Here is a 10952-nt window from a genome sequence, read left to right as displayed (position 1 = left end):
GGCATTGTTTAGCTGGTACATTAAGTATTGATTGATTCATCTGCACGTATGAGTAAACGCATATGGGGGGGAAAGCATCAGTCACAACACTTGAGTGCCTGTGTTCATAAGGTTAAATAAAAAGGTTGTAAAAGCAAATAAAACAAAGCGCATTCATATGAAAGATTTCTTGATGATGTACGTATAAATAAGTCCCATTTTTCCACTGAAACCACAAATAGCTGTCGTTCGGCTTGTTCTGGAGTCTCCTTGGAGACCCCTGAGACAACAACAGGAAGGGGGACTCGCTGAAAACAACAGATGGACTGGACCCCTGCTTACACTGGGTGTGAAAACACAGACAACTCTGTGGAGTCATTCAAATGGTTTATTTAAAGGTACACAGCGTTTAAACCAGTACAGTATACAGTTGTCATATACTGTAGTATAGAATGTATACTAACAGAGCACAGAGAGTAGTCAGAGTAGTCAAGTTCTGCTTATTTTGAGGCAGTGCAGTCACGGTAATGTTACAGTAGCTAATGTTACCATTATGGTAGTAACTGTGAAGTATGTATAGTAAATGTAACTTGGAGATATTACCCTCCATACATGACATGGTATATAAAAAAATATTTAAAAAAACCTCACAGGCTGTAACATTGTAGTACTTACATTTACATTTATGGCATTTAGCAGACGCCTTTATTCAAAGCGACTTACACCAAATACATTTGTTTAAGTAAGTGAATCATCTACCCATCAGTCATCATACGATGAAGATAATGCTCAGACCAGGGGCCATAGGCAGTCACAATGCTAGAAAATGTAAGGGCTACGATTATGGTAACTGTCACACAAAGCTGTTACTTCACTGTATAAAGTAGAGCAACAGAGCACAGACAGATATATGAAATGAAGAGTTCCACAGAGGCAGTGGGGGGTCACTGTGCAGTCACTGTTACCTTCAACAGGACTAAGTGGGTTAGAACATGTTCGGAAACGTTACAGAACATAACCACGTTATTAACAACTTGTGCGTACAAAATGAATTCGGTTCAAGCATTTTTTACAACAAAGGTTGTAAAGGCAAATAAAACAAAGCACACACAGATTTGTTGACGATCTCGTGAGAAGTAACTTAATACATTTTTAAAAAAAATAAAAAATTAAAAGTAACTTAAAAGTAACTTAAAATAACTAAAAATGAACGCCCATATATCGACGTCAGTTTGACAAGGAGGTAAACACTCATACAGCATGTTCACACTCTAAGAAGCCTTATTTGGTTAATCATTGAGATGTGCAAAACAAGTAAAACAAGGGGCGCATTCAACAGGGTAAAACATTCTGACATGGCAGAAATAAACGCAATGTATAGAAACAATTAATTATTCTAGATTATGAAGAGGGAGTGCGGTGGGCATTAGGGTAAGGCCCATCCATGGTGTGTGGTTCCTCACCATGCTGTCACGCCCCCTACAGGTGAAGACACAGGGCCTGAGGGAGCGGAAAAGAAGAGAGATGAGTGAGTGAGTGAGTGAGTGAGTGAGTGAATGTGTGTGTATGTTCTCTAAATAAGCTGAGGGTCATATAGACCCAGGCCTGGGCACTGAGTGGATAGGGAGGCACACTGAATGCTCTCAGCTAAAACAGCAAGAGAAATGAAGAGGCCATCGACCGCAGAGGACATATTTAACATACACCATCTGGCCAAGAGAACCCCTTCACCCATCACCAACCCAAGAACATTCTTTAAGTAATCAGAATAAGAAAATTAATGTCTAGTCTATTGATACAGAATGTCATGTCATGGTAACATCAATGTCTGTGTTCTTTGTTAAGAAATATTAGGTGGTTTTAGATGCTCAACATGAATATGACAATATTGCAGCTACATGATATTTAAAACAAATAGGTTTAAATGGGGTAGTTACCTGCTCAGGTTGGAGCGCGCTCAGAAGAGTCCAGTGATCTCCTCGGTGACGGGGTCAAGGTCGATGTCATAGAAACAGGGTCGTGTGGGCAGGCCTGGCATGGTGCTCATCTGAGAGAGAGAGAGAGAGAGAGAGAGAGAGATGGTGACAATTCATAAACATTCACTTTTGGAGAAAACAAAAGTGGTTTGGTTCTATAATCCTTCTCCTGACTCTCCATCTCCCACACTCTCTCACACACACACACACACACACACACACACACACACACACACACAGAGCCCATAAGAGACCTCAGAGCAGCCGTGAGCTACAGTGAGCAAGGTCATTAATGACTACACCATTGGTGACGCAGAGAAGCAGCTGAATAACATTATAAAGTCGTTTTGCCAAGATGGGAGAAGACGTTATTTGGAGGGAGGTCAGACGGGAGATATAATAATATAGACAGACAGGAGATAACAATATTATAATAGATAGAACAACGAAAGTTGATTTGTCAAGTTCAGATCAACTGAGCTGGTGGAGACCCATGATAAGTTCCAAAGCGCATTTACGTAGTCTCGAGACTTAAGACCACGAGATCAAGACTCCACCACCCTGACACACCCCCTTATCTTAGGGTTACTCAGTCAATTGTACACCGATTAAGTTAAGTTATCAGAGGGGAGGACATGCAGAAAGAGTCTTCAGAATCCACTGGAGAGTCCCTGGGAATCTCTCATGAAAGTTAGGGTGTGGTTTCATCACACAATAGCCTTTAAATACTTCTACCTTTAAATAACTCTTCCTTATTTTTGGGACAGGTGAATGTCTCACAGCCCGTTTTTTTGGTGTATCCCCCCCCCCCCCCCCACCATTGATACTAAACGAAATGTCCCAATTCAACGATACCAAAAGACAAGACCAGAAGGAAAATGGTGGAAGTCATCACATGGCTTCTAAATCAGACCAGGGCTAATCTAAATCAGACCAGGGCTAATCTAAATCAGACCAGGGCTAATCTAAATCAGACCAGGACTAACCTAAATCAGACCAGGACTAACCTAAATCAGACCAGGGCTAACCTAAATCAGACCATGGTTAACCTAAATGAGACCAGGGATAATCTAAATCAGACCAGGGCTAACCCAAATCAGACCAGGGCTAATCTAAATCAGACCAGGGCTAACCTAAAAACATTCTATCATCTTTTGCTTCCACACAGAGGAGTCTTTGCTTAAACAAACTCTTAGGTGCTCAGAGCCAGTAAACCGTATTACCCTTAAATGAACTTTAACTGACTAAACCTAATTAGAATGAGAGGGCTACACAACCGAAAGGTAGCGTCTATACATTGAGGTTGTGTCCTCATACCACCGCAGACCATCCCATCTCGTGAAACTAGTTGCCATCTCTCATTAACCTGAAAACAATTAACAATAATTACCTGGAAAGGTCTCTTATTATGGGCACTGCCTGGTGCACATTCACATTTTTAAATGATACCCACAATAGCCAACTGTAAACACCCTATGTTTACCAACCCTAACCTCATACTGTGTGTTCACTATGAAGGGGAACCACCGCATATTTAGGACCACGCCACAAGACATGAACCAACTTGTTAGAAAAACATCATTTGGATATGTCATCACCCAGCATGTGCGTGTGTGCGTGTAACCCCTAAACATCCCAATTTGTCCTAAGAGGAGGAGTAACCTTAACAGAGAGAAGAGTGAGAGGATATATTAAGATACAGTAAATGAAAATCAACTGACTGCTGAAATGTTATTGCGGAGCGAGGCGGGGGAAAGTCATGAGTACGGCCAACTGGACCTGCTCAGATACGAAAACGCCCATAACAGAGTTGTCTGTCTGATAGGGGCTTGTCGCAACAAAGCCAACGTAAACAGAAAACCATTTAGACTTGCATCGTCTCTGTCCCCTTGTCAGACGTAATAAAAACCCACTCTAGGGAGAAGTATACTTACCCTCTTACATTAGCCCAATGCATCTACATTTGCATCACACCTGTAGGTAGGAAGAGTCTTGGCTATATTTTTTCTCTCTCTCTCTCTCTCTCTCTCTCTCTCTCTCTCTCTCTCTCTCTCTCTCTCTCTCTCTCTCTCTCTCTCTCTCTCTCTCTCTCTCTCTCTCTCTCTCTCTCTCTCTCTCTCTCTCTCTCTCTCTCTCTCTCTCTCTCTCTCTCCTCTCTCTCTCCCTCTCTCTCTCCCTCTCTCTCTCCCTCTCTCTCTCCCTCTCTCTCTCTCTCTCCCTCTCCCTCTCCCTCTCCCTCTCCCTCTCCCTCTCTCCCTCTCCCTCTCTCCCTCTCCCTCTCCCTCTGACCCACGGACAGTTTACGAGCCCATTAGTGTAAATGAGCATCCAAGAAACGAGGGAAGTGACCAGCCAATTTCCTGTCTGAGGAAACTGAGCTTTGTCAATAAAATAAGGGTCTAAGTAAGGGGCCTGGCCAACCAGGCCTAGCTAATAGAGTAGATGCTAACTGGTCAGATGCTACGCTATCTGGGATACGCCTAACAATGAGGAATAGCTTGCGGGATTAACTAATATTACCTATGCTGAGTTGATTCAGGCACCAGAGGGGGTTTGCTAGAAGCATTGAGGATCAAATTGCGATACTCGGCTGAAACCTGTCACATGTCTATGACATACTTCCTCAATGTCCTACCCTTTCTTTCTCTCATGAGAATGACATCACATTGACAAGACCTAAATACGCTGTTCATAAACTGTTCACACGGTTGTGACACCACCACTGAAAGACTAATCTAATGGGGGAATGACATCATTTCAACCAGAACACTTAACTAATGGGTTTGTGTTGTCCAAGGACCAAATCGCCACTGGACCAACGATGTCATAATAAAGGTACAATGTCATAATGGCTCTATGATGTCAGCCTATGCTTGTTCTACCCTCACGGTCCCTCCTAAAGACCTCTTCACCCACACTACCCCCCTGTACAAGTTTCTCTCCTGTTAATAAAAAATAAATAAATAATAATAATAATAAAAAAAATAAAAAAAATCCTTCTTCTAGCATTGTGACTGCCTATGGCCCCTGGTCTGAGCATTGATTACTTTATCTTATGATGATTGATGGATAGATGATTCACTTACTTAAACAAATGTAATGGAAAAGAGGGATGAACCTAGCTAAGTGCTTTAGGGTTGAATGCTTGGATGAAAGCTGGAGGAGAGAAAGGCAAAGCTACAGCTTTTATCCAATTACTTAAAATGGATGACGTCTAAAATGTATGTACAGTAATTTATAACCTGTAACACAAAAGGCTACGACAAATGTCATCAGTCATCGCCTCAAACATGGAATGACATTGCTTAGGCAGGAGATGAAAAACAGGGTGAGCAGTGGGTCACAAGTGAGTGCTGCACATACTGTAAAAGACGCGCAGCATGACATGAAGATATGTCACAGAGGCGACGTTAACAGCGTGACAATAGGTATGCTGTTCTCCTCTGGATCCCCTCTCGGCCTGGAGAACGTGTTAGAACACGCAGCCTAGAACACGGATGCGGCTAAAGATGGAATCTCGACTCTGCCAAGAAATGCCCTCCAATTTCTCCCCCCCCAAACACAATGCTCTATTGTCCGGGAAAACCCTGAAGCATACAATGTCGGCGGAATTCTAACACTGTTGAACGTCTCCCAGTCTCAACTCTGAAGACCACATAAAAACACAATCGCTTTTAATATCTTTGACCACTTCAATCTCTAAACAGAAGGCCTCTTTCTCCTCTGATTCAACCACAAGGCCAAAAGAAGTCAAGCTGTCATATCTACTTCCCCACCCTCAGAGGATGATCGTAATTCATCTTGGTCGAGAGAGATTCTGTAACAACTGATAGGGTGATATGATTTGTGGCGGGTGAGTCAAAGGCACTCTGTGTGTGTGTGTGTGTGTGTGTGTGGATGCGCTTCTAAATGACTCAATGTTCTGGGGAAGGGTGATAAGAGATGGCTGCTCTCTGCAAGAGATTGGAGTTTACTACTAACGCTCCTTTGATTGACAGGCCTGGGAGATGACTGGAGCCCTGGACACTGACCTGTGTGAGTGCATGCTTCCTTAAGTGGGCACTTTGAACTTCACCACTGTAAATCGTAAACATGACCCCATCTCTCTACATTCCTACTCAGGTAGAGGTCTTGTTCAGGAGGTGTTATTGCGCAACTTTGGTTGCATTCAATGGACAGACTTTGACAAGACAACGTATTCCGACCAGAAATTAAGTGCTCACTGATTTGACTACTCTTAACTCTAAAACTAGCTCTAGAACGTCTGGCCGAGTGGAGTCGTTCTGGACGTTCCATCTATTCTAAGCTTTATGGAGTGGTAGTGGCAGCTCCTACGGGATATGAATTCTACAGAGACCTATTGTTCTCTGTCTGACCCCTCCCTCACATATCTGGAGAATGACATCAGCCCCTTCCTGACCCCCCCCCCCCCCCCTCCCCACTCCCGCAAAGACCCTCATCTCCCTCCACTCCACTCCCTGACCCTACCCCAACCTCATCCCCCCCCTCAGATCTCTCCACCTGCGAGAGCGAGCGCAGTGACCCTGAGGTCACAGTGACATACAACCGTCATAAGAACCACAACAGTGCTAATTAAACTCTATGCCCCTTGCTTCTCTGGCTCTTGCCAACCAAGGGAGAGACAGGTGGAGACTGAAACAACCCAGATGTCCCAGACAAAACAACATTCTCATACAATTAACACACACATGGGGACGCAAACAAAGTGAGTGAGTTTCTGGCAATTCTTTGAATTAAGAGTGTGGCAGTCACTGAACCCTTGGTATAAGTTTAAGATACACTGTATCTTAAATAACACAATGAATCATCTCAAAGTTAAATTTAGTACTCTATCTATTCATAGTAATAGTTAATGTGGTATGTCTGGAAAAAACTAATTTTAAGACTGAGATGCCAGGAGCATGTGTCATTTGTTGGTGACAACACATCTGACTTGGCAGACGACATCAAATCAAATCAATTTAGAAGTCAACAAAGGTTAATCAAATTAAGGGAAAACGTCTCAGAAGTTCAACAAACTGTAGAAAGTAGGTACAGTACATTAACTAATTCCCCAGTAATAGATCTTTTGAGAAGAGGAGAAGACCATAGGGTGAAGGTGGAGAGTTCAAAGAGCTGCCAGTAAATTCCCCTGGGGTCAAATGTCGTAGTTCAGGGGTTGTGAACGTGCCAATGGCTCTGCGGGCCCTTTCACATCAAAGCGGGAGGGCGGGAGGCTAGAGAGACGTCCCGTTGGGCGACGGCCGCCCCTACCCAGCATGCTGAGGGGTTTGACACCTCTGTATCGGCCAATCAAAGGCCAGCCCTCAGGGCACGGCGGTGAAACGACGGGGGCCGCTGACTCACAGGAAGTGGCTTGCTTCCTGCCCGATCCATGACCGGCAGCCGGCTCCATCGAGACCAGCCGATCCCAGCGCGGCCTGGCCCAGCACCGAGGTTATCAGGAAGGGCAGGGGAACCAGGCCCAGGGCAGTGGTCCCATCACATTCCATCCAGAGAGGGCCCATGAAATGAGGTGAAGGGTGTGTGGGGTGAACAGGCGCACGCGAGGAAACCCAGTGTGCTGGCTAATGAGATGAGGTTTTCAGGACTCTAGGTCAAGTGTGGGCAGCTGGGGAAGCCGTGACGATCAGGCTACTACCTTAATGAGAGGTTCATGCTTGGAACAGAGAGTTTGGAATTGGGCTTTAGTGTAGTGAAAGGTCCTTCACATGCTTTGCTCTTTCTGAATTGATAGTTTTACCAGAGGGCATTTTATTTCTGTGTTTTTGATTCATCAGGAACTCCTACCTGGCAGCAATGTAACAAAAAACAAGCGTGTGCACATGGCACAGAACACAGAGGAGACGCTCTTAATGAAATCAACACATGCACGTTAAGTGCTTATACACACACACCCACGAACAAGGCCTGCCACTCAAAGGGAGGAGACGCACACACACACACACACAGACAGGCATACACACACAGGGTCTAACCCTGGCTGGCACTTGTAGCGGATTACTGCAGCCCACTCACCGTGCCCACTAGTGGGAAGATGAAGCCCGCCCCGATGCTGGCACGGACGTCCCTGATTGGCAGAGTGAAGCCGGTGGGCACGCCCTTCTTGTCAGGCATGTGGGACAGGGACAGGTGGGTCTTTGCCATGCAGATAGGCAGCGTTCCAAAACCCTGGGGGCAAGAGCAAAAAAGAAGACAAACTGGTATGAGCCTGGATGACTCACGCCACGCTGACTCACTCCCTAGTTGCCGAGGTGACCTCACCTGCTGGTTGTAGTAGTCAATCTTGGCCTGGGCCTCTGGGGACAGCTCGATGTCATCAGCGCCGTACACCTTCTGCGCTATCGTCCTGATCTTCTCCACAATGGGCATCTATGAGGTCACAGAGCAGACGGGACAGCTAGTCAACAGGGGGCTTATGGGGAATTGAGTTTTAGGAGGGTGGGGACAGGGATTCATTTACAGCACATGGAGTCTGAGGTGATGACACCGAGGTCCGGTGAAGGGTTGCCGTAGAGACGTGTCACGTGTGACTGTGTGACCCTGCCTCTGAAGAGCAAAGAAATACTAGAGGAGGAAATTGAGTTGTCTGTAGTGTGTACTATTGCTCTATAGCAAGCAGACAACAAAGAAAAGCTCTGTAGACAGAAAGAGAGAAGAGATGTTTATGGGTCATCGTGTTTACAAGTTGTCACTATGGGGAAAGCACACCCTTTGAGGTCTCTCCCTCTTTTATTTGTCAGAGGACAAACGCTTTAATGAATGTGTAACTCATTACAAACAAAAGGAAAAGAATTGAGGCGTATCTTAAGTCTGTCGACAGGCAGGGTCGTTGACACTCTCACCTCGCCAGACATCTAAGGACAGGCGCCTGAGGTACACCATGCTAACCCTATCAAGAGACAGACAAGCAATGGCTCCACACACACACACAAGCGCGCGCGCACACACACACACACACACAGACACACACACAGCCTCTATAACAAGATCAGTTAATCTAAGTCACAGCTTCCCAAACTTCACTAACTCAAACCAGCTGATGTTTTTTCCCTACATTGGACCAGATCCCAAAGACAGGAGGATTAAAGCACGGGGGACCTTCAAGCATACGCACACGCACACACTCACACGCACACTTTTGCAGCTAGTCAGAATGATAAGGCAACACATGAAGGTCTTAGTCTGCCTATCCAGGATCGCCTCAGGATCACTGGTGCAGTGACAAACAAAAGTAAACGCAATTTAGTCTCTTGGGTCATTTAATTCATTATCTTTCCCAAAAAGGTATAAATAACACTAAACCCCATTACATTCCCAAAACAGACAAGCACGTTATTATTATTACTGCTGCTGTCCACTACAAAATGCTATTTTTGAAAAGGCAAAGACAAAGGAGCCTCCTCATGAGTAGAAAGCCCCCTCCTCCCGTTCTCTCAGAGAGATTGAGAGATACAGCAAACTTGTACGACATCAATGTTTCTTTTGTCTTTTAATTCTAATCAGATTCATTAGGGAAAATTCTATTAATCAATTATTCTAAGAGTACAAATACAAGGACTCTGGTTAATGGTCCTGGTGTATTGGATATGGTTGGCCGAAGTAATTGAACAGCAATTGGATAAAATCCAGACAGGACTTGTTGTGTTCTAGCTCTGAGGGGCAGCTGGATGGAGAGAGAAGACAGACCATACTCCATACCCTCTGAACTTACATGGTTCCTAATCTCGCTAGTCACCGCCATAACCTAAACCTACAACTTCAGCCTGATTTAGACATTGGTCTCGTGCCTAGAAAGTATTCTCTCTCTCTCTCTGATCAATCCTATCAACATTTTCTTCAAGCATCAAATAAAACACAATTGACAGAGGGGGGGTAAGGTACCAGGTAAACAGTGTCCGGTTTCCTCCTCTAACACCCTTACAGTAAACCAATAAGAAGCTCTCATTTCCTCATGTAATGACTTTGACCCAACCAAGCATGGTGCTAATCTAATTTAGCCCATCCATTATTGTAATGATCTTGAACCAGCTCACGACCCGCTCACCCACAGAGGGGGTTCTGATAGATAGGCTCCTCCCAATCAGGGGTGGGTTTTAGTATTGGAATCAGGCCTCAGTATCTCCTGGCCCTTCTCATTCCACAAGGGCAGAGTTAAGAGGATGATGTATCATATTGGAATCAGGCCTAAGAGTAACTCCTGACCTATCAGTTCAGTGCGAGTGATTTTGCACTCGTGGTACGTGATGCTTCCTGGGGTCGAACTTCAGATCAACACTACAGCTTTGGTTTATGGTCAAGTCGGTTCTCAGATCTCACACATTAAAGTGCTGGCGTTTCACTCAGATTAACTTTTTTTACATTGCCATCAACATTATCCCCATCTGTTGTCCTAGGTGGCTCACAGTAAGGTGTGAAAGAGAGTGTTTTGGTCGTCTTCTGTGCAACCGCAAACATAGGGGAAAAGAAGGCCATGAGGAAGCATAGCATTTTTGGCTGACTCCCTCTAAAGCCAAACCTCACCAGACCAGACCAGACCAAACCGGGTCAAACCTGACCCAGGCTGGTCAGTCTCCTCTGTCACACCTTCCCTGTGAGGCATTATAGCACTGATACTCCAGAGCCCTGAGAGGACGGAGGCCCTCGCCCCGGGGCCAGTTTGTTCTGTGCTGCCACATGCCACAGGGCTTATTTATAGGGTAGTATACAACGCAGAACAATAACAGTGATGGTTTTCATGGGGGGGGGGGGGGGGGGGGGGGGGGTTGTGATGCTGTGCCTATACAGACTTCACAGCATAGCATATTGCATGTTGATACTTGTGTTTGTGTGTGTTTGTGAGAGAACAATTTGTTTACAGGTAGGTCATGTGTGATGTGTGAGACACTTTGTGCCCATTTTACCGTGTGTGTGTGTGTGTGTGTGTGTGTACTTGCAGTAAGCAGCACCACCGCTAAATCACACTGTGGTCCCTTG

At 45.1% G+C, this 10952-nt stretch overlaps 1 protein-coding gene across 6 annotated transcripts in view; it reads right to left on the bottom strand.

Annotated features, from left to right (window-relative positions):
- Nucleotides 1-359: 359 nt before the first annotated feature.
- The window catches only part of mthfd1l (methylenetetrahydrofolate dehydrogenase (NADP+ dependent) 1 like), a 42066-nt gene continuing 31473 nt past the window's right edge, over nt 360-10952 (bottom strand). For 5 of the 6 annotated variants that reach the window (XM_083688658.1, XM_083688659.1, XM_083688661.1 and 2 more), the window contains 4 exons: nt 8241-8348; nt 7995-8147; nt 1917-2026; nt 360-1479 (listed from right to left, as the gene is read on the bottom strand). In XM_083688658.1, the coding sequence (XP_083544784.1) occupies nt 1937-2026; nt 7995-8147; nt 8241-8348 (351 nt within the window). In that variant the 3' untranslated portion in view covers nt 360-1479; nt 1917-1936. Of the gene's footprint in view, nt 1480-1916; nt 2027-7994; nt 8148-8239; nt 8349-10952 lie in introns of those variants that run through there. The other variant, XM_083688660.1, reaches the window with a different exon arrangement.

Source organism: Argentina silus, assembly GCF_951799395.1.
Source record: "Argentina silus genome assembly, chromosome: 17".
In the NCBI taxonomy this organism is placed as follows: Eukaryota; Metazoa; Chordata; class Actinopteri; order Argentiniformes; family Argentinidae; genus Argentina; species Argentina silus.
Note: the sequence above shows the minus strand (reverse complement) of the source record. Positions and strands in the feature narration are given on the sequence as shown.